The following is a 24,081-nucleotide window of genomic DNA, read 5'->3' on the forward strand; positions in this document are numbered from 1 at the left end:
CTGCATATGAAACAGGGCTGGGTGAGATGAGCGACATATGGGAAGTAAGAGCCAGGATCAGAGGCCAAGTCAGAATTCTGAGTTCACTCCAATTCCTTTCTCTTCTCGGTTCCCAATTCTATATATCACCAAATGCTATTTATATTTTCCCCTAAATATTTCTCTAATCCCTTGCTTCTTTTCTATTCTGTCTAGGATGTTCACATTCTCCATATTTCTTATGCAAAGCGTTCAAAAGCTCCTAAATTGGTTTTTCTGCCTCTAATCCTGACCCCCCAATCCAGTCAGAGAGATTTTTTTTTTAGAATACAGATCTGACCTAGTCGCTTTGTGGTTAAATCCTTTAATGGCACCTTGCCGCCTAGAGATAAAGTTAAGGCTCCTTAGCAACATATTCAAGGTCTTTCATGACTTACCATGCTTTTTCCACCAGCCTAGTAGCCCATCACATCCCATCCTGCACTCCAGGTTTAGTAATACTAAAAGGTCAGTAATCTCTGTGCACATCTTTCTCATTCTCATTCCCCAAGACTGTTTCTCTATTGAATTCTCTTCTCCATTTACATGTCATCTGTGCATTCTTCAAAACTCAGCTTAGGCTTTCTATCTTTGGGGAAGGCTTTCCGACTCTTCCCTGGGAGGGCTAAGTGTGACTTGTGGGATGGTGTCATATTTCTGCAGGCCCCCTCCACACCTAGCACAGAGCTGGCCTATGGAAGGTTCGCCATATGAGTGCAGTATGAAGATCATTACAGGGCGCAGGCTGTACCCAGGATGGCTGACAGTTTTCAAACTGAGAGAGTTGAGAACAGAGGCTCTTGAATCAGATCTGGATTTGAATCCTGGCTCTGCCACTTACTCATTGGGTGACATTGGGTAAATGGCTTACCTCCCTCTGCCTTAGTTTCTTTATTTGTTAAAAGGGCATGATCCTTCTTCCCACTTAGGTCTTAGCTCAGATGTCACCTATTCTGAGAGCCTTCCCTGAATACCCTGTGGAGACTAACCTTCCTCCCCTCTGATTCTATTTTATCATCTTCATAGCACTAGTAACTTCTGAAATTATCCTTTCCTCTTTACTTTTTTATTGCTCATCTCCCTCTGTTAGAATGTGAACTTCATAAGAGAAGGCCCCTCAAAGCTCTTCTTCAAAGCTCAGCTTCCCCCAAGAGAGACTAAGCTGAGCTTTGAAGAATGCACACATAACATATAAATGGGGAAGAGTATTCAAGCAGAGGAAGAGTCTTGGGGAATGAAAATGAGCAAGATATACATGGGGGATTACTGACATTGCACTATATTCTCACTGCTTCATTCCAAGTTCATAGAGTGGCACTGAGCGGTATCTTGATAAATACTGGTTGAATTAATTTTTCTCAACTGCTGCAGAGGAAAGCTACGGCTGTTAAAAGCTGAATTAAACTTTCCTAGTCTCTCAAGAACTCAGGCACTAAAATACTTCCCAGTTCGCCTATTGCCTGGATTGCGTCTTTTAAAAATCTCGCAAGTTTTAAGAATAATCAAATACAAAAAAAAAAAAAATGTATATTAGCAGTATATTTCTTAAATAATTTATCCTTTTTGAAAGGATAAATAGCTATGGAAGAAAAATAGTTAGAAATACATGTCATCATTAATTTTTCTTTAGCTATGAAGGGCTTTACGAATTACTATGAAGCTTTAGGAAGTTGTTCCTTGGAGAACATAATTGCTATCTTTTTTTTTTTTTTTTTTGCCATCTTGCTAAAATTGATCACAGATGGTACAAAGGTCACCTGCAGAGCAGGCTGTCCCCAAAATCCTGAAATGCCAAATTAATGAGACTTCACTATGTAAAAATGACTATAAGAAAGAAAGTATTTAACTGGTCAGAAGTGACTGTTCTTTGATGTAACTTGGGACTTTAAAATGTATTTTTTAAATGAAATTGGAAAAACAAACAAGTCAATGAAAATATAGGCAAACAATATGGATATTCTCAGAAGAAATTCAAATGGCCACAAACATATGACAGCATGCTCTGTCTTACTGATAATCAAAGAAAAACAAGTTAGAAAAAGTATATATTAGTATGGTCTTTTTGGAGGGTAATTTGGCAATATCAAAGTTTTAGATACATGTATCCTTTGACCTGGCAATCGGATGTCTACAAGTCTATAATCTTCAAAAATATTGGCCATGTGCACAAAGAAGAATATTCACTGCAGCATGGTTTGTAATAGAAAAATTACAGATAACTTAAATGTCCACCAATACGATAGCTATAGGTGGATATTTAATATGGTTAATAAACACTGATGTCTTAAAATAGACTGGGAAGCTTTAAAAGAAATAAGGTAGCTCCTCTATGAGCATGGAAAGATGTCTGATCTACTCTATAGTTAAAAATAACACATAGCACTATTCTAATTACACTGATATATTTTTAAATGTTTTTTTCATACATAAACCTATAATTTATTTTCAACACAGCAGCCAAACTTGTCCTTTTAAAACATAAGTCAGAACCCTGTTACGCCTCTGCACAAAATCTTCATTTCTCACATTCAGAGTCAGCACCCTCACCACCATTCGCATTCCCAACATGATCTGGCAACTGCCCTGACTTCCACCTTTTCCCTCCCTTCCTCAGCTCACAAAGGCCTGGCCTTCTTTCCAGTGCCTCAGGGGTTTTGCACTTGCTGATGCCTCTGCCTGGGTCTCCTCCCTGACGTGGCTTCTTCCTCTGTCCTTCATATCTCTGCCCAAATGATACTTTGCAAGAACACAGTCCCTGACCATAGTCTACATTTTGGGGAGTATTCTCCTCTTCACCCCTCCCCTTTATTCTGGCACTTTCTATTCTACTTTCCACCCCTGCTTACCTGTTCTTATACCTTTACCGCTATCTGCTACAAAGTATATTTCCTTGTTTATTGGATTGTGGCCTGTTTTCCTTCTCTAGCATCATAAACTCTGTGAGAGCTGAGATTTTTGCTCTTTTGTTTTATTCCTGGATTCCCAGCACCTAGAACAGTACCTGGCGCTATTGGGGTACCACACACTGAACACAGTGGGTGTTCAATAAGTATTCAGTGAATGAATAAATAAAATTTCATTTTTATATGTGCATAAATGGAGACTGAAAAACTCTTGACATGATTGCTTCTGGGGAGGGGGACTGGGAGCTGTGGGGAGAACTTTCACCTTTACTGTATATATTCTGTACCATTTGAAATATGTACTATTTCGGTTATTAAAAACTAAATAAACATATTTTAAAGGAAAAACATAATAGTTCCATCTCCCCTTGCAGGTGACCCAAAATACTTTTTTTTTGGCTCTTTCCTGCAGACACTGAAAATAATTTCCCAAAAGAACTATTTTAGGTTTACCTCTACGGTATGTACCATACAGAGTTCAGAAAATACAAGTAAACCTGGTCTTTATAAAGTTCTGACATCATCAAATAGACGAAGAATGTAAGAAAGACAGACAGACAGACAGACACCATCCCTCTCCTTCACCCTGCACACACTGTGGCTAGCCCATGCCATGTGTCCACTCAGTAAAAAGCCATTCTAATTAAAATACTCGGCTCTTCTTTTCACCCATTTCCTCCCTCCAGCAGGAGGAAGGGATTTCACTGGTAATTCTTTGTGCTGTTTCCTCTACGTGGTAAAATCTTGAACACTGCTGTCAGTCAGGGTGAACCTGCTTCGGTCCCTAGCAGGCTACAAAATCCTTCCATTGCTAGAGGGCGCTCTTGAGACAACACACATTGCCTCCCTCAGCAACAAATCCGACCTAACTTAGCATGACAAGCATCTCACTCCGGCTACATTCACACACAACAGCAGCTACATAAATCCCACACCGAGTTTTTTAAATAAGTTATCATGGTCATGAGGCCTCTGTTAAGTAACTCTTGACCCTCATTCTTGGGTTTTTATTTCCCAAAAGCATACTAGTATTGGTAAAAGCATGGTAGTATTGGTAATACTCTCACCAGGAGTTGGTCTACAGGGCCGTTGACACCAGTTTTCCCTGAATTCTTAAGTGGCCACAAAGGCTCCCTGAAGAGCCTACCAAGCCTCCCTCTAACAGGTAGCAAATGGGGCCATGAGGAGGACTGGCCTGTCTATCCCCGAGAGTTTCTACAACTCACCCTGGAAAGTAGGGCAGCAACAGCCGACTCTCATCACCGTTTAGGGATGGAAGCTGGAATTCTTAGAATTTTAAATGAGAACAAACCAACTATTTGCGTTGTTTTTACGTTCCCGCCCCCCCATAAAAGTGTCAGCTGGAAAAAAAGTCAAGACTATTTGAGAACCAGACCTTGGTGGATAGTTATACTTGATTCTACACTTGATTTTAAACTATGTTTTGGCAAAGCAACAGATTTGGGCTGTGGGGCTATTGCTGACAAATCTCCCAAATGAGTACCCAGCTTTGCTTCTTCAAAAACACTGATCTATTACTCCTTGGCTCAAGCTTCATTTCTCAGGACCTGCGATTCGAATGACACTTCAGAAAGGACGTAGGTTTGTTCTGGAGTGGTCTGGTTATTGAAATTCACCCTATTTGGGACCAGAGCACAGGTTTTAGAGTTGGACCATCAATGTGATCTTGAGCAAGAGAACTTAGCCCTCCAAGCTCATTTGTTCTTCTGTTAAATGGAGATGATAATACCTACCTAGTAAGATTACTTTTAGGATTAAATGAGATAATGCAGATACGGTGCTTAGATACAGTGCTGTACCTGTGACAGCTGGGAACTCAATAATTCAATAATTCATTACCATTATTACTATAAAATGAGACTCACAATTTTGTCCATCTAAGACTTTTCGGATAGTATCTCCCAAAATTGCCCAGAACAGTCTCTCACAACACACAAATCTCAAGACTGATCACCCTAGAACCTCTTGCCCAGGTTTCTCTTGCCTAGAACTTCATCAAAGGAATAGAATTGATGTTGCTCAAATGCCAGGTCTCAAATTAATTCTGCCACACACCACCACCACCACCACCAACACACACATACACACTCTAACACACATGAAACTGACACTGCTAGCAGCCCTGAGGTGAAGCTCAAGGATCTCATAAGGCAGCTGAGCAGCCTCCCAGCCTTGCCTCTGCACTAAACTATGACCAGGATAGTGTTCATTGCTACCTTCAAACAAGCCACAGAGAGATGAGAGGAGAACAATGGCAGTGGCATGTGCCTTATCCCTGCAGTCCTGCCCTAGCTGGGAGACCACAGTCATCTGAAGACTGCCGTCCCTCAGACCTTTAGAGGGCAAAACGCCCTCTTCTCATCAACCTGCCTCTTCCTTTCTGCCCCTCAATTCGGCAAACAGTTATTAAGTGCCCACCACAAGCCAGGCACTATGCCAGGTGCTCGAGAGCTCCTGGTCCAGTAGACACGACAGACACCACCGTGTACTTCCCAAATGAGCGGGTGTCCAGGGTGTTCTCCAGAGTGAGCCCAGAGAGGGAAGGATGAGCCAGACTTTGGTTACCCTTAGTGTTTATAGAGCTCAAGACAGTTGTTAGCCAGAATGTCCTAGCCAACAGGCCACTCACCACACTGGTTTCCCACATGGCCCTGGCCCACTCCGCAGGACTCTGCCTGGCGTTCGGATGTTCTCAAAGACTTTTTGGCCACTTCGAGGTCCATGCCTGAGAGCTGGAGGTGAAACTGCTCCCTGTGGGCAGCCTTCCGGAGCGTGCGGGTGGCTTTCCGGAGTCGCTTCTCTGTTCGCTTTACAGTGCAGCTCAGGTCGCAAGAAGCTACGGAAATAGAGGGGACAGCAGTGGGGGAGGACATCAGGCTGTGGCAGGCGAAGATGTCCAGACCGACTGCAGCATTCGCCAACACCCACAGTTCCCTGTGGACAAAATGGGGAGAGACCTGGAGCTGGGTAGCATTTGATACCAACAGAAATTTGTTGACCAAAATGGTAGCTTTGGGTTTTCACGAAGCAGATAAAATCATCAGGTTCCAAACCAATTCAGTTTAGTTTGGGGGTGATAAAAAACAGGAGATACTTCAGTGATTGCACTACTCCCCCTCCCCCCCGAAGAATGATAAAAGGTGAAAGGCAAAGGAATAAGGAGCAAGCTGTGAGAAGCCTGGCACCATAAACTGTTTTCAGACCAACCTGTCACCTCCTTTTGGTTAGTTTCAAGTTCAAACTCAACAGTGATAAACATTTCCTTAGTGGTGCTTGGTCGGCCAGGGGCTCCGGGGACTTGCTTGCTGGAGCTGCATGTAAGGTTTACGTAGCGGAAGCTCTCTTTTACTGAGCTGTGCTTTTCTGTATGAAGAAACAAAATTATCGGAAGCCAAATTCTGGCAAAGCACTGAGTTGAACATTCGCTAGAGCTCAGTAAACATTTCATTAAAACAACTCTTGAGGGACTAAATGATTAACTCCAGATGCCAAGACATTGAAAGCCCTCAGCTTGGCGCATGATAACATTTTAATTTTGAAGAGCCAGCATTACCTCCTATATAACTTAACAACTTAGCTCTTAGAAATTATTTTCATGGATAAATGCTGGATGTTTACGACTGACCAGCCACATCTGTGGCTGACAGGAACCAGGGTCATCCTGCATTCCCGACTGATGGTTTGCTAAAGTGCACTCGTGTTCTCACAGTTGGTTTCCTTAAAGCCGGACTGTGATGTACCAAGCAGAGTCTGAGGCTTCAAATAAGGAATGAACACAGGAGTAGACAGGAAACCAGCTCCTGCTTTCAGGCAAACAGACCTTGAAGTAATTCCAACCCAAAGGGAAAGCTGGAAAGCACATCAACAGTGATGTCTCATTTTAAAATAACCAGGCGCAATATATGGCACAAAGAATCAACAGAACCAAACGATATCATGAAGGCATCTAGGATCGGAATGAAAGTGTTGCGTAAGGCGAGGCTTTGCACATCTCTGTGCCTCACTTTGCCTGTCATCCCTCCTCCATGGCTTCCAGTGAACCTTTTAACTAAGGATTATTCACCTAAACCAAAGAGCAGGTCCACATATCATCCACACGATTAATTTAGCTCAATTTAAAAATCTCACTTTATTAAACTAATGTATCATCTGTATCTTATTCTTTAATATACAAGAATGTTCAAAGAAACAGTTCATCAGAAGCCAAAGGAAGAGAGAAGCAAATTAAATTTCTCCTCTACATGTTTTCCCCAAGATCTATCTTAACTTTTCAAGAGGCTAACTTCAAATCTTCTACTAAACAGGTACTCACTTTAAACCGTTTTTCCTTTTCAATTTTTACATATCTAGTTTTTAAACTTTTTATTTTGAAATAACTTTAGATTTACAGGAAAATTGCTAAGATAGTATTGAGAGTTCCCATACACTCTTCACCAAGTTTCCCTTAATGTTAACTGACATCTTACATTAACACATACATTTATCAAAACTAAGAAATTAACATTAGTGCAATAACACTAAGTAAACTAAAGACTAAGTCTATTTTTAAATACTGCTTTTTTCCCCCCTTCTGATCTAAAAGTATAAATAGTCACGGTGAAGAATTTGGAAAATTCAGGGAAAAAAAATTAAAACCACCCATGATCCTCCCACCCAGATATAACCATACAAATGATATGGTGAGTTTTCCTTCTTTTTTCTTCCGCCGACACTTTTTCTTACATAATTTGGGTTGTATTAGATATACAAAACGTTACTGTCCCTTTTTCCATCTTAACTTTATAACAAGAACATTTTCTTGTCATTAAACATTCTTTGAAACATATAATTAATAGCTACATAATATTCCATCAAATGGAGGTACCAAAATTAATCTTGGTTAGTTACATAAAACAGGCAGTCCAAAGTGATTACAGTAAATATTTGTTTGTACGATTTATTTGAGAATTGATTGGGAAAAGAAGCCTCCTTAATACGTGAATCCTGATTTTTTTCTAATCTCCAAAATTATTTTATGAAATAATACTGGAAATGTGAGCTAGGGAAGAAGGACACGTATTGGGTTCTGCTCTTTTCAATTAAGCTAGTTCTACTTGGATGGTATATGTCCTTCTGCAGCCTCCAAAAACTAGATCAAGCAGGAAAGCTGGATATTATATCTTTGTTCATCAAAGATTATCCTTTCTGAGCCAAATATTTGTTCATTTCTTTGGCTTATATTTCAAGCAAACTGGAAGATCTAGCACTGAAAGCCCATACTGACTTCTGTAAATTCACAGGTTTCCTCAGAGCTTCACCATCTATACCTCGCAAAGGAAGCTCTGAAGGATAACGCCAGGACTGTACAGTGGTGCTAAACTGGGCTCCTCTTCCTCCCGTGAAGAGAGGCCTCGAAGATTCTGAATTGGTCCGTGCCATCTGAAGGGCTCGAGCTTGTTATGGGCCCCTTTCCCAACATGCAGGCAAGTTCCCTGCACCAGCCATCTGATTCCATACCTGGTAATACTGGTCGCAGACCCTCAGGAAACAGCTCAGCCTTTTTCAAACTACACTTGCCTTCATTTAGCTTAAAGGTTACACTTGTCCTGACGGTGGCGACATCTTCAGAAAGAAACAAGTGAGAGATGTTACCTTCAGAGGCAAAGGAATGGAAACACCAGATAGGTAATGGCAAGCTATCCATTGGCTGGGTCCCACTGCACACTGTACAACCTGAGCCCCTCTCTTACCCTGAGACCAAGAAAGGTTTAGATCATGGAGTACCCATCACCCTGGGACTGGGATCACTACGAGCCTCCTAAGAGCTACACTTATCCCACCTGAGATGAATCCAGTGCTCAAATATAACAAAGAGAGGACCAAAACCGACCTTAATGGTGAGATGAAATCTGAAGTCATTTCTGTGCCTTCCCGAGAAAGAAGACCAGAATCCTCTGGTTCAGATTTGGACAAGACTGCTGAGGAAAATGGGGAAGGGCAGATTCTCTTAAATAAGCCTGCCCTAGAAGGACAGGGCTGAGGAAGCCACCATTTCAGACAAGGATGGCACTCACTAAATATGGCTAGGATTTTTCAGGGGATGGGACGGAGCAAGGGTCTCACTCCGAGGGCCTCATGTGCAAAATTCTGCTTGCCTCCCACGGTCAGTTTTAGCTACATGTTAGGCCTTAGAATCAATGACCAGGATTCAAACTCTAGCACTTCAACTTGTAATGAGAACTTGAGCAAGTTACTTAATCTCCCTAATTCTCAGTTTCTTCCTCTATGGAAATAGACATAATTATGGGACCTATATTACCAGGTTGTTGTAAGGACTAAATGAGATAATGCAAAAAAAAAAAAAAAATGTTTAGCCTATTGTCTGGTATAGAGTAAGAACTGAATAACTGTTACCTACATGCTTGTCCATCCTTGTGGTGCCCTAAATCTCCAAGTGACTGTCACTGACAAATTTGGTGAGACAGACCATGATGCTTGCTCTAGCTGTGCCCGAACATCAGGCAAGAGGGGCAGTGAAGGATAATGCTTAAGACTCTGGATCTAACTGCCTGGTTAAAATCCTGGCTCCACTATTTTTTATCTGAGTCGCTTCGGGTACGTTATTTCACCTCTCTGAATCTCAGGTTCTTCATCTGGTTAATGAGCATAATAGTAAAATTTCCCCAACAGGTTGTCATATGGTTTAAATCAGATAACACAGGTAATGCAGTGACTGGCATATTTTAACTATGCGATCAATATACGCAGACTGTTATTATCCTGCTTTGGGTCTCTAGCTTTGCTCATATATATAATATGGACATCAAGGATCATTTCCTCATTCAGATGTTCTCATGATGTAATCACAGAGATGTCTAAATGTGGGAAAATGAGGCTTCTTAAAAGCTTTAAATTTCATTCTTTGTATTTTGACAAAGCAGGTTCAGGGTCCTTTCTCTGAACAGAATTCTTGCTCCCCGGTCATACCCATGTCTACTTCTACCAACACCATGTGCCCCAGGCACACATTTCCTGCCAGGCCTTTGAGGTGCTCTAGGGTACAGGGAGTTTGGGAGACCTGAGTCTCCTGGTCCCAGAGCTCTATAAGCCTCTGCCCAAAATGGTGATTCCCCAAGGCTGAACACAAAGCCTCCTAACACAGAGTGGACACTCAAGTAAGTGTCTGTTATATGGCAAGTCAGATTTCAGGCATCAAAGCTGTAGGCAAGAACATCCTGTAGTGTGCTCACGGCATCAAGGAGATACAGAGAAAAGAAAACAAAGCCAAAGCCAAGAACATCACTCCAAGAATGAAGCCCATTGAACACAGTAAGCCCCAGAGAGAACACACAGATTTTGTAATTACCCCCAAAAGCAGAGTCATTTGATTTTTGATGTTTGTTCCTGAGAGGAGAGGGAGAGCCGCAGGTGACAGAGTAGGCATCTTGCAGTCCTGACAGACAGAATGTGTATTGTCAACATGTAAGCAAGATTACAGTCTCTCTTGGTAGCAGCTAAAATCACCTCCCACCCCCACTCCACACGGACCACTAGAAAAATGCCCAGGGGTCTCAAATATTGGCCTCTGGTGGTCAGGAGCAGCTGATCAAAGATTTGGAAGCCTTTTGAGGGTATTTAACTTCTAAAGGCCAGGTAGGCCCGGCCCTGGCTTGAAGACCTGCCCCAGGGGCTGGGACCCACTCACCTGAAGAGAGGTGAATGCCAGAGTGGCATCTGAGGAAGCACCTGTCTCCTCCGCCACTCTTACCGCAATGCAGGGACACGTGGGGTGATACACTAGTGGGCAGGACCCCTTTCACTTCTAGACACAGAAAGAGAAGGACACTTCCAGGTGTGACAAAGACGGCTGAGTTTCATGCAGCAAAGGCCCCAAGAAAAGGTAGAGCTGACACCCAGCGCAGAACACAAGAAACCGGGCTTTACCTTTCCCACCGAGGTAAAGGAGCTACTTGTATGCTATTTTTTTTTTCATGCAGAAAAGCAACCAGGAAAATAGGAGTGAGTTCCAACCTACGCAGAAGCACAGAAGGAAACACCAAAGAGCCTGAAAAGTATCTCCTGTTTTTGAACTATTTAAAGAACGGCTGTTGCAGCTGAGGGGAGGGACGATCAGCTGCACTACGGGGCCAATCAGACGTGGGAGAGTGCTGCTGGCCAGTGGTGAGCCCGGTGACTGACTCTCAGCCTCGGAGCCCCTTACCCACACAGTCTTTTTTATTCCAGTGGAGCTTGTATGCAGAGTGGCACTGGCACTTGTAGCTGCCCACCGTGTTCACACAGATCTGCTGACAGCCTCCGTTGTTGACACTGCACTCGTTGGTGTCTGTGGAACAAAGCACGCTCCTGTCATGGCAGCCCATTACTGACCCAGCTGACACCATCCTTCTCTTGAAGATGGACCAGAATGGGAGATACTCGCTAAACAAAGGGAAGGTGCTGACTGCCTTGAGGACGTGCACTTGGCACCGACTGACCCCAGTCCCCACCCAGGGGATTTCCTGACATGAGCCTCACTAGGATGCTGTCAAGTTCCATTCCTGACCACACCATTCCTCCATTAGAGACACTCAGAAGGGGTTACACTCTTCTTTCAGATGTCCGAACTCATGCTGCACAGGCTTCCAATTTAAAACTCCACCATTCTCCTGGGCTACATACCAAGGAAGACAGAATGAGAGTTCCCCACTTGACAGTTCACATACTTGAAGCATAGAGAATGAAAATGACTTGCACTGATCCCCATCAGCCCGAGAAGTCAAAGGTGGCTCCAGCTAAAACCCAGATACACATCTGTATTCAAGGAATATTCTCTTGGAGTTTCTTGATGTACTGGAAAAATATGCTTTTAGCCATGCCAAGAATGTGTTGAAAAAGAGAAGAGACAGCACTAGCTATGGCAAATCACTACTATCCATTCTTCTTAAGCACAGGAGACAAGGATTGGGCCGAAAGTATTTAGGCCAGTGGTTCCTAAATCCTCAGATCCTCAGAATCACCTTAACAACCCCAGACATTCTGAATCAGAATCTGAATCTCTATTTTCAATGATTGCTGAATGGACTTGATGATTGGGGGAGTGAAGTGGGAGTCATTTGGTGCCAAATCTGATTTTTGCCATAGTATACATGACCATAAGGGCAAATGACATCAGAACATGATGCTACATGGGCACAGAGCAGAGAGATAAAGTCAGTGGTCCCACCCCTAGCTCAAAAAACAGCTCAAAGGGCTCAAACAAAGCTCACAACCCATTCCTGTTGATGATGAAGCAAAGATGAAGACTGTTGGTGCCCTGCCAAGCCTCTCTGAGGACTGTTACGTTACTATCTTCCGGAAAGTTCCAATGGATAGGGTATCAGCTCCTGAGAGGTCTTCCCATTCTCTGAATATAACTGCATCAATAATATCAACAAAGAATTCACAGCTGAAGAGCTCAGCTCTTCTCTCTGCTTCATTTCACACTCGATGTGTTAAAGGGATAAATGGGAGGAGATTTTCCTTAGCACAGTGGTCCCCAACCTTTTTGGCACCAGGGACCGGTGCTCCTATGACAGTCTAATGCCTGATGGTCTGAGGTGGAGCTGAGGTGGCGATGCTAGCGCTGGGGAGTGGCTGCAAATACAGATGAAGCTTTGCTTGCTTACCCACCACTCACTTCCTGCTGTGCGGCCCGGTTCCTGACAGGCCACGGACCAACGACTAGTCCATGGCCCGGGGGTTGGGGACCCCTCCCTGCCTTCGCAGATGCTTCCCTTGAGTTGATGGACTCACTACTGTACAGGGACTGAATGTCCCGTTCATCTGCCAGTGTAGGAAAATTGGCCCTGATCTGGGGAAACCTTAGGGGTAGGCCCTGCTCCCCTACAGGCCCAGCTTCATCTGAGTCCAGAGGGGCATTTTGCTCACCTCCACAATGGGTAAAGCCATAGAGGGTGTACCCTTTGTTGCAAGCACATGTGAATGTGCCAGGATGGTTGATGCAGCTGTGGTCACAGGTCCTATCCAAAGAGCATTCATCCACATCTGTAATTGTAAAGAGAGAGGGGACTTGAAACCAACTCTTAGGGAAGCGTGGTGACTGCCTTTAGGACGTGCACTTGGCACCGACTGACCCCAGTCCCCACCCAGGGGATTTATAATAACACCCGTGATGAGATGAACACATTTATAATAACACCCGTGATGAGAAAAACAACATAAACAGAATAAAAAACTATCAGTTTTCCCACTCATTTGTGTTAAAGAAAGTTTTGAGCAGCCCACAATAAGTATACTCACTGCCATGACCCTTCTTTTCAAATTGTTGCAAATTGTACTTGCCTAAAAGCTCAGTTGTTCTCTCTCACCCATGCTAATTTGCAGGAATGAGCAATTTAAAATATTTAAGTGAAGCTAAATGAGATAACATACCTAAAAAGGATTTGTAAACGATTATTATTATGTTACTATTGGTAAAACAGTGATAGTAATTCTATAAGCGACAGCAAATCGAAAGGAGAAAACATTTGGATTAGAACTAAATCTGGTTCCTATCTCTTTCTGATCTTTCCAGAATGAGTCTTCTGGCCCCAGAAGGCCATCGATCCTGGGTTTTAATGCCCTCTGCACTAAAAGAATGCATTAACGCTAACATCTTCAGTAACTTTCTATTGCAGATGCTGAAATTTTGTATTTAAGCTCCAAACTGGATCCTCTTGGCCAGTCCTCTGGCTTTGTAACTCTCCCCATGGTTCAGTCCCACAGGGTCCCTCCTGTCCTGGTTCAGTGTGGAAGCATCCCTGGCTTCAGCGAAGGTCACGGAAACTAGCCACAGGAGGCTGCATTTGTTGGTCTAATCATCTTTTCTTTCCTGATCTAGTCTTCACATCTTTCCTGTAGACTAAAATTTCGGTGTTTCAATTCCTCAGCTCTTTGGAGAGTTTTAACAGAGTTACGACTTCTATCTCCAAATAGATAAACCAGGACCAGGGCAGAGCTTAGTGGAAGCCAACTAGACCGTTGCTAGATCTCTTTTTCAATACCAAATGTACCACGAGACACTACATTAATAAAAACAAATATTTGGAAAGAACTGGAAGAATAAAAAAACGAAATTAAAAGGGCAAATTCTTGCAAAATCTCTTCTTCCCGAGCTTTTCCCAGAAATCCTGGCAACTTCTTCAGTAAATTTGTTCTGTGCAAATATTTGTACTATCAAGACTGATCAGTGAAAAATGAGAAAAAGTCTGTTTCTTCCCTAGTAATTGATGTCATTCTATGAATTCTGTTATTAACATCAGCCGGTTGTCGAGAGAGTGAACTCGTCCAGTAGCTGACTTTGGCTGCTCATGGCGACGGGCTTTCACTTTGCCAAAAATAATGAGATCACTTTTCTAATTTCTTTTTAATGTGTTTACACAGCTTAAACAGTACTTCTTGCTCTATACATTATGAAACATTATGTGGAACAGCAAACTTGCTTTCCAAGTTAAATAGAAGAAAACCATGCAATAATCACACAAAATGAACTCGTTGAATTTAAAGGGGGCTATACTTGAACTCCTGACAAAATATATATTAAGGAAAAAAAAAAAGAGAGAGATAAACAAACCTATTTCACACCATAAGGTTAAAAATGGTAATGTTTATCTTTAGTGTCTGATGAAATCAGTTATTATTTTCTGATTTTGATTTAATTCTAGGATTTCTAATGAAATTAAATTAGGCTATTCTGAGAAATGGAACAGGAATAAATGATAGCACATCTATTTTGAGAGCTTCTTCCTGTATATCGATAGGGCATAAAAGGTGCTCATCTGAAAATATAAATGATGTCCTCCACCCAAAACAGTTTACCACTACCCTAAAGAGTTATTAGTATCAACCACTGCTACCCAGAGAAGCTTCCTTGCCACACCCCTTATGTGGGAGGGGCGCATATGAGAACGGGTCCGCAGTCCTGCCCAATGACTGACCATCCTCTGCTCCACTCTATCCCCTCTCTCCCTTTGCCCAAGCACCAAAGCCTGGTCCTTCCAACAAGGGCTCTAACAATGAAACCAACTGGTACGTGATCTTGATTATGGGTTGAGCCCAACTTTTTGCTAGGAAAAGGTATGTTAACTAAATCTACAAATTTTTGCCACCAAATTTTGTTATTAAATCCTTAACATTAAAAAAAAATTTAGAAAAGGAAAATTATTCACAATCTCAACACTCTAATACAACCCTGCTTGCATTCCGTGATCTCTTCCATGTCTGCTGTAATCACACCAGATGGGTTCTTCGAGGTGTTCTCTAGTCATTCGCAGCTCAATTTTCAAAATATACCTGTGAGCTACATCAGTGTTTTTATTCTATCTAACAGATGAAATAAGTGAAGAACAGGTTGGAGGCTGGATTAATGACTCTGTGGAGAAGCCCAGTGACCCAGTCTCTGCCAGGGTGGGGTTTCGTCTCCACTGCTCCAACCAGCAGGCACCGCACAGCAAAGCTACGTTTCAGCACATACCTTGGCAAGACTTCTCATCTGTTAATAATTTAAATCCCTTTTTGCAGCTGCAGTCAAAACTGCCCACGGTGTTTTTGCAGAAATGATCACAACCTCCATTGCGGGTCTGGCACTCATCAATATCTGTAACAGGCAAGCATCGGCAAATCAGACAGCAATACTCGCCTCCTATTCCACAAATCCCTGAAGAGCTATTGCGTGTGCTTCATTATTTTCTGAAACAAAAACAGACCCATAGAAGCATTTAAGAATGTTTGCTGATGTTTTTAACCTTACACACGTTTTCTTGTCTGGCTTAACCAGTTTTGAAAGACAAGTGCCTCATCCCCTTGAGAACTCTTACACTGCCCTTGACTAGCATTAGGGAATAATCTATGGGAAAGAATGGTGATGTCCTATTATATTCTCATCCTTACCCTTCTCTCTCAAGATAAGATGGCTCTCTTTGGTATACTTTCTGTACCAGTTTAATGATTAAAGTTATAAGGAAACAGAAAGTTTGTTTTGGCAAATTACACAATGATCAAATAGTCTTAATGCTTTTAAGTGATTCCTGATACTCAAATTAATTTCATCTTTTCTCAGTTTCATCTGGTTACTGGTTGTCTACTTTTTATCATATTAAAGAAGTAAGCCTTTGTACTCTTGCCCATGAAATACTAGCCCGTCATTGGGATCTCCACACATCAGTAAAAGTTAAAGGTACAGTTATTCATTAAGTTCTCTGGATAACAACCTTGGCTGTTATTTACATAATAATCTCTAGGCTGTTATTTATGATATGCTGATATTATCTCCTGCAAATGTTCCCTTGAACGTCTGCCTTTTTCTAATAAGGCCACTACCTGAAATGGATTATCTGATACTTGTAGAAGCTGATCTTCTTAACAGTTAGTGTAATTAAGTTGGTTCTAATTAAGCTTACTCAATTATAACCTTCCACTAGCCCAGGGAAGAAAAGCTTCCATCAATATGAATCATAAGCAAATATGGAATCACTCAGGGGTGTGGAGGGGAAGAGCTGCCTTTATCTCCACACATTAGCAGCATGGAGAGGCACAGGCTACCTTTACAGGTCTTCCCATCCAACTGGAGAGTGAATCCAACGGGACAACTGCAATGAACACCTGTCGAAGTATCCTTACAGGTGCGATCGCAGCCTCCATTGTTGACAGCACACGTTTCTAACAAGGAGGTAAGAAAAAGGCAATTAGCTTCCTAAAGAAGTGATGATACAGGTGGGAGGAAAGGGATATTGGTGCAGTATAAATAGTTGATAAAGTTCATAAAAGTTAAAAAGGATGGTGGGGTATTCATGGTTAACCCCCAAGTCTCTGCCACCTGCAGATGAGACAGAAAGCAGGTGCAACTCCTCCCACTCACCGAAATAAATGACATCTCTCGAGTAAGCTTGACGGGGTGACCAGAGGGTAAAGATGCCTCTCCCAGAATGCTGAGCCTTTCCCCTCCACTGGCAGATCTGAAGCCACTAAAACTTCCTGTTGATCCACAGCCAGTAACCTGCTAAGTATGATACACCTGGCAGGCTAGATGTGAATGCAGAATAGGCAAAGGGGGGTGTTCCTTCTTTAATCCTGAACCCTCTCCCTTCAATGTGAGTAATGGGCAAAACAAGAGATAGTAAACATCGCCCACCCCAACCATTCCCTCGCTGCAGACCAATGGCTTTTCTTGCAACTGCCGAGTAACTCAGATTTGAAGTTTACCTTTCCAAAAAGAGCTGTCAAAACTATATGAAAAATCAGTTGTTAAATTGCATCTATAGAGATGAAGAACAATAAACAAATGGCCTCTAGTTGTGCATTTCATACAATTATTCCAGGTAATAGGCAAATGTTCTTCAACATTCATTCAACTGTGAGCATCTAGGCATCCAGAAACCTGATTTTACTTCCACAGCTGCCTCATTGTAGAGCCTGGACAGACAAGCTTAGTTCTGATTAAATATGATAGAACATGTGTGTTTATCTGTTTCTTCTCAAAACCCCACTAAAATGAGACTATAAAGATTTTTTTTTAAGTACAAATCTTTAAGGACAAGATAATAGACGAAAGATGTCAAATATTCTGGAAGTAGCATGTCGTTGGAGGAGCAGTAACTGGCATAAGCAGAATTCTAAACTCTAGTGGTCTGCAGAGGGGGTACTAATAAATGGTAAGCTCACGTGAGCCACAGAATCTCAAAGGCTCAGGAATTGGAGGTACTAAGTTACCCTAGAGGCAGAAGTGAGGATGAAGTTTAAAATAGGAAGATCAATTGAGAGAGTCTGTATAACAAACATATGAACTATCAGATCTCCTCCTAAATTCCACAGCCAGGTGAGGATCCCTCCCCTGTTTGAGCTGCAGCAGAGAAATTTATTCTCTGGAGAAGTGGGACCAGAAAAGCACTGGACTCAAGGGCACCAGGAATAGCAGAGGGGTAGAAGGCAGCACTGCCAGTGAAAGTCTATACCCTGAAAAGAGAGATAGAATATTCTTATGTCCCCTCAGCTCCCAGGAAGTTGGCAGTCAAGCCTCTGTCCCCTCCGCAGGAGATGGAAGGATTCCTCTCTAGCTAAATTGCCCTGCCCAAGTGAAAAAAACTATAGATATTGGTATTTGAAGATCGCCAAATGAAATGGCTAAGTCATTGTCTAGTCACCCAAGCATAAAGCTCACCGCCTGACAGAATATCAAAATTGCTTTTTCATATTTCACTATTAAATATAAAAAGTCAGCCAAGAATCACTAGAAACTTCAAGAAAACCTCTAATCTAAAATAAATACAGCAAGTCAAATGAACAGAGTAAAGGAAACTTGGAGGAAACAAAGATAACACAGGAAACGAAAGAGAAGTTTAAAAAATTCTTATAATTAATTTCCTCGGAGAGATAAGAAAAGCATCCATGAAATAAGGACAGGTTCCTTCAACAAAAGACCAAAGTAAAATTTTTGAAAATTCTTGAAAGCAGAAACTTTAAAAGGATCCTATAGAAGGATTAGAAAAAGAAAGAAAAAACTCCTAGAAAGTAGAACAAAAATATAAAGAAGAGAAAAAAGAAGAAAATTAGAGGATCGATACCGAGTTACAACAGTGAGCTAATAGGAGTTGCAGAGAGAAAGAATGAAGAAAATGGAGTGAAGAAAATTATCAAGGAAAAAATGTAAGAAGATTCCTCAGAACCAGAGGACTTGAATGTTCATATTGAAAGGCCAACTGAGTGCTCGGCATAACAGGTGGGAAGAGTCCCATGGCAAGGGACATTATTGTGGAATTTCGGATCACTAGGGACAAGAAGAAGACCCTAAAAACATCCAGAGAGAAGCTTCCCTGGGTTCCATATAAACGATCAAGAATAAAAATGATTTTACTCTTCCTAAAACAACACTGAATGCTTGAAACAGAGCGCTATTCAAAAGTCTGATGGAATATTCTTTCCAACTCTGAATTCCACATTGAGCCACATTCTCAATAAAGGGTGAAAGTATAACATGGAGCTATTTTCAGGTGTGCAAAGTTTTTTTAAACATCTATATTTACCCATGTAAACTAACAAAAGAGAAGACGTGGGATCCACCGAAACAGGAGAGTAGGGAAGGGAGCTCGGGGCTGGGGTGGACAGCCAGCCTGGAGGGTCAGGCCCCACGGGAGCAGGCGGAAGCCTCGGAAGAGACTTTTTAAGTAGAAAATGCAATTGATAAGTTAACTGCTGTCTGAACACGTTGAAGAAGGTTTTAAAACTCTGCCAGAAATGTTCAAAAGAACTGGTAAGAAGTACATAGAAAACTAAGCAAACGAAGAAAATATAATCGTAGCATATTAAATGCCTCGGTGAATCATAGTTAGATATTCATAGTCACACTCATGTAAATACATAATATTGATTTAAATTGTGATAAAACCATGTGACGGGTATGGGAGAGAAAAATGTGTGTGAGGAGGAAGGGCAGGCGCAGAAGAGAGCTAAAATTTGTGTTCTGTAGTAAAAGTCAAAAGCTAATATTTAAAATTGACAAATCAGGAAATAACTGGAATATCTCAATAAAACTGCAAAAAAGAAATAACTATATACACTTCACGTTGCAGAACTATGAGGGAGAGAGAGTCAGGAGATGAAACAACTAGGCGAATTAAAAATTACTGCCTCTGGAGGATGGGATGAGGGAATGGGAACTTAGGAGACAAGGAAATGATGTATTTCAATACAAGCTTAATAGTACTAATTAATTTTTTTAAGTTTTTATGTTATTCACATGTATTATTTTAAGACAATTAAAAATAATTTTAATAAGGCAGAAAAGAACTCAGAAATATTACCTGCCTGGTAACCAATATCTGCTCAAAATCCTACCTGACTATGAAATTCAGTACCTATCGAAAGATGGGTTTTGTTTACCTCAAGCCAATCTTCCTCCAGAATAATATGTCAGAGGATCTGTCTGAGTCCCACCCCCGCAGCCACCACCCTTACTTCTGCTCTCATCTTCAGCTCAGCTGGCAGACCTTCCCACGTCCCCCAGCCAAGTGCCACTCTTCTCCATGCATCTTTTCTGCCATTAACATGGGCTGAGTCAGAAAGAGAAAACTCAGCTGACGAAAAAAAAAAAACAAACAAAAAAAACCAGACAAATTGCCATGCTAAGCTAGGGGCCACCCAAAATGCCTCTCTGGTCAGTCATAGTTACTCAGAAGGAAGAGAACTGACATTCACTGACCACCCATGAGTCCCAGGCATTGAACTCTGGGCACTTTTGTGTATTATCTTGACTGAGCTTCCTGACCACCCTAAGAGGTAGGTTTTATTACATCCATTTTAAAGAAAGACCAGGAGACGGGGGCTCAGGGCAGTTTGTCCAGGTCTCACAGCTAGTTGGGGCAGCACTAGGATGCTAACCCGGTTATTCTGCCAGTTGGGCCAATGCTCGTCCCACAATACCAAGGTCTCAGATGGTGACTAAGCAACAGCAGTGAGTGAAGAACAGACACACCCTGGCTTGACAGGAGCTGCTGACCCTGGTCCAGCTGGTCTGAGGGCACAGAGGTCCCAGGTTTAGGTATGATGTAGTAAGTTGGTGAGGGAAATGGACAATGACAATGGCCAGGGGAGGGTAGGTAAGGCACCTACCCATAAGCAGCCGCCGTTTCACCCGTTTGTCCCCGTCCGCCACTGATGTGGCATTGCTCTCTGTCACCTCCAGGGCAGTGTCCTCTCTCTCTAGAATAGATGGAAAAGAGCACAGTTCTGAGACCAAACGAGTCAGATTATTCATCGCCTCCACAACCCCTTCTGCTGAAATCCCAGACATGAGAACAATGTAAGATATGTGACTGTTCACTCAATAAAAATGAGTTGTAATGAGGCTCTGTGGGAAACACAGCATGCTAAATGGCCGCAGAGCCTTGGTAAACATAGGAAAGGTTTTTGAAGCACATTGCACTGACCAAAGAGACACTAGGGAATGCAAGCTTCAGATTCACTCCAGTATCCTTAGTCCAGGACAAAGAGAATCTTGGGACTGGGAACCTCTAAAATGGAGCAGGCAAGGATATGCCATGAAAGACAGGACAGGCATACCACCAGAAATATGCCTGACTCCTGCTGACCATAAAGACCACTGTGTCATCACAAACGTTAGCTTTAACTTCGTGTTGACCCAGTCCTTTGGGATGTGGTGTGCCAGTCTCCAGAACACTAGCTTCAGGAGCAGCCTCATCCAGGAGAGAAGAAAGGGCTTTCCAAGTTCACTCGAGGAGGATGGGACCACCATCCCAGGCCTAGATCACTTCCACTGACATATGTAAAGCAGCATGGGAACTTTTGGGGGCAAACACACAGGAAACTCCCTGCATCTGGTGTTAAACACCATTAATAGTTCGGGTTAGGGGTGGGCAGGATGGGGCAGACCCTCACCCAGTGTGGGGGTCACCCCTTACCGAGGCAGCTCCTCCCATCCGCGTGTATCTTGTACCGTGGATGGCAGCTACACTCTGGGCCGTCAGCTGTGTCCTCACAGGAGTGCTGGCACCCACCATTTCCATGGTTACAGGTCACTGAAAAGAAAATAAATCAATACATAAAGCACTGAGATTTCCAAAACCAGGGCTGTGTTTGATCCACAAGAGTTCTGATTTTCATTCAGCAAGTATTGGAGCACCTAGTATGTGCTAGGCACTGGGTATGAAAGAGATAACCCTGACTCAGACCCTGTCTCTATGTAAACAGATAATTACAATATGAAATGTCAAAATGCTGAATGACAGATCTTAGTAAAATTATACAGGAAGGTGGAGATGGATAGGTCGGGGGTAAGGGGTAGATTTTTCACTACTAAGGGAAATCATATCACAAGATTCTAGACTACTGCGTTTCTCCATCAGGAGAAGTATGCATATTAATACAGCTGTCCTGGGACTCTGGGAAATGCAACAGCACTTCATGTCTGGAACAAACAGACAATATTTAATCCGTATATGTGTGTTAGGATTTCTCTCATCAAATTCCATTTGGTTTATTTAGAAGAAAAGGTAATCAGAGGAAATGAAGACTCTTTGCACACAATTAATGCAACACTAACAATAACTACAAATGCTATGTATGAATGCATTGATGCCAAGCCAAAATATAAAGCCAACTACAAAATTATTTATTCTTCAAAACGAACAGTGGTTACCTCTGTCAAAGGAAATGGGAGGGAGGAGGTTATATGTTCTTTACCCACTTTGGACTGTTTAAACTCTAACATAGATAGGCATTTGTAATTTTTCTAATTCAAAAGAATGAAATGCATATTTGTGATGTGAGAAAGAAACTGTTCCGTTGACTATAGTTACGCAAAAATTGTGCGATACATATGAACAACAACTAAAGAGGAATATGAAGAAAGTGAAACAGCTGGTTATGTGGTCAAATTCTGGATCTTTTATTTTCTTTTTTTCCCCTCAAGTGTGATTATGATATTATTTGAGTAGCGACCTCTCAAAAACATTTTAAAAATTAAATAAACTTTCTACTGGCCCCTGAAAAACTGAAATGCTGAGAGTCTCACTCCACAAGTGAGGTTTGGAGGACCTGGGTCCTCCTTTTGAAGATACCTGGAGTCAGGTAAGTGGTCTTCACTCTGCCCAGCCCACTGGAAGCCCCCAGGGACAGCCTCATTTTAGGGGCCCCAAGAGCCTGTCAGAACTTGTTTTGAGGATGGCACCAGCCCTGGTTTGGCAGGCTTTGAGGCTGTGCTCTGCTTTGTAATGGAGACAACGGAAAGAATCTCTCCCCAGTGAAACCGTCTCCTCATTTCTTAACCACTAAGGTCTACTAACTGTAAGTGACCATCCCTAGCAAACCGCAGGGGTCTTCGGGAAGGTTCCTGGCTTTAGGAAGAGTGCCTAAAAGGAAAACTTCAGTGTTTCCTCTGGTATCCATAATGGTTTTGGAACATCTTTAAGGGCCAGTTGTTTCCTATTATCCATTGGAGTTCTGTTATTGTGTTTCATCATTGTGTGGCAACTGTGTCAGGACTGTGTACACCATTCATTGATCCATTAATTAAACAAATGTAGATTGAGCGCATCCTGTGATAGGTACCAGAAGAAGACTGAGAGGCAAAAATAAGACAAGGTCCCTGATAAGGAGGGGCTTATAGTTGGGGAGACAGACACATAACTAACAAAATATAACCCAGAATGTCATACACTACAAATGAAGAATAAACAGTGCTGTGCGAGCCAAAATACAAAGTGGCTGCCCTGTCTGAGGCCATCAGAGAGGATTCTGAGGCAATATATAGCATGATGACTAAGAGTACAAGCCTTACAGTTAAGCAGACCCACACGAATACTAATTATCACCATGTGACCTTCTCCCCAGTTTTCTCAACCAAGAAGAAAGATAATAATACTTAGCTCCTAGGGTGGTGACTGTAAGAATTAAATGGGATATGGGACATCTTTGGACAAGACTTTGCACATAAGAAGTGCTCCCAAAAGGTAGCTGTTTATCCTTCTCACTATTAGAAGTTGTGCAGGACATCAAAGGTTGTGAGAGAATTCAGTAAGCCAGGAAGGGAGGAGGGCTTGGAAAAGGCTTGCAGGTGTGAAAGAATATGGGCTGTTCTCTGAAAGGCGAAGAGTTTGGCGTCTGGGAAAACGAGGTGGGTGAGGCTTATAAAAGAAGCAGGAACCAGGTAGCAAAGAGCTGTGACTGCCAGATGAGGAAATCTGATTTTATTCTGTGGGAACAGAAAGACCTAGCTTTCAACATTCACACCCTTTACTCCTGAATTTCATTTCCTTCTGATTGGTTCCTTTAAAAAATACCATTTCCCTTGTCTGCTGAGGGACTACCCTTGTGCAGTGAACTGAGTACTTAGTGGAGGTCGGCACCTCATGCCAGACATCTTCCCTGATGCTCCTGCTGTGCCATGAGGTGGTGTTCCTGCCAGGCTGCAGAAGACAACCTGTGGGGAAGGATGGTCCCCAGCGAGGGTGTGCGCCAGTCTATATACTTACAGATGCAATCTCTCTGGTTCTTGGCCAGCTCAAAACCAGGCCTGCATTCACAGGCAACGCTGCCCCTTGGGGCCTCCTTGCAGAGGTGACTACAGCCGTGATTCTTATTCATGCAGCTCAGCCCCTCTGCAAAACAGCAG

The 24,081-nt window shown here is 42.4% G+C and overlaps 1 protein-coding gene across 3 annotated transcripts in view; it reads right to left on the bottom strand.

Annotated features, from left to right (window-relative positions):
• SCUBE2 (signal peptide, CUB domain and EGF like domain containing 2) overlaps positions 1 to 20,726 on the bottom strand; it is a 39,601-nt gene extending 18,875 nt beyond the window's left edge. For 2 of the 3 annotated variants that reach the window (XM_025038841.1, XM_025038850.1), the window contains exons 1-10: positions 20,562 to 20,726; positions 16,500 to 16,616; positions 15,433 to 15,555; positions 12,849 to 12,965; positions 11,143 to 11,265; positions 10,627 to 10,743; positions 10,288 to 10,374; positions 8,439 to 8,543; positions 6,150 to 6,305; positions 5,572 to 5,778 (exon numbers count right to left, since the gene is read on the bottom strand). In XM_025038841.1, coding sequence (XP_024894609.1) covers positions 5,572 to 5,778; positions 6,150 to 6,305; positions 8,439 to 8,543; positions 10,288 to 10,374; positions 10,627 to 10,743; positions 11,143 to 11,265; positions 12,849 to 12,965; positions 15,433 to 15,555; positions 16,500 to 16,616; positions 20,562 to 20,706 — 1,297 coding nt within the window. In that variant the 5' untranslated portion in view covers positions 20,707 to 20,726. The remainder of the gene's footprint in view (positions 1 to 5,571; positions 5,779 to 6,149; positions 6,306 to 8,438; positions 8,544 to 10,287; positions 10,375 to 10,626; positions 10,744 to 11,142; positions 11,266 to 12,848; positions 12,966 to 15,432; positions 15,556 to 16,499; positions 16,617 to 20,561) is intronic. The other variant, XM_025038848.1, reaches the window with a different exon arrangement.
• Between the last annotated feature and the right edge of the window lie 3,355 nt (positions 20,727 to 24,081).

Source organism: Pteropus alecto, unplaced genomic scaffold, assembly GCF_000325575.1.
Source record: "Pteropus alecto unplaced genomic scaffold, ASM32557v1 scaffold461, whole genome shotgun sequence".
Lineage (NCBI taxonomy): Eukaryota > Metazoa > Chordata > Mammalia > Chiroptera > Pteropodidae > Pteropus > Pteropus alecto.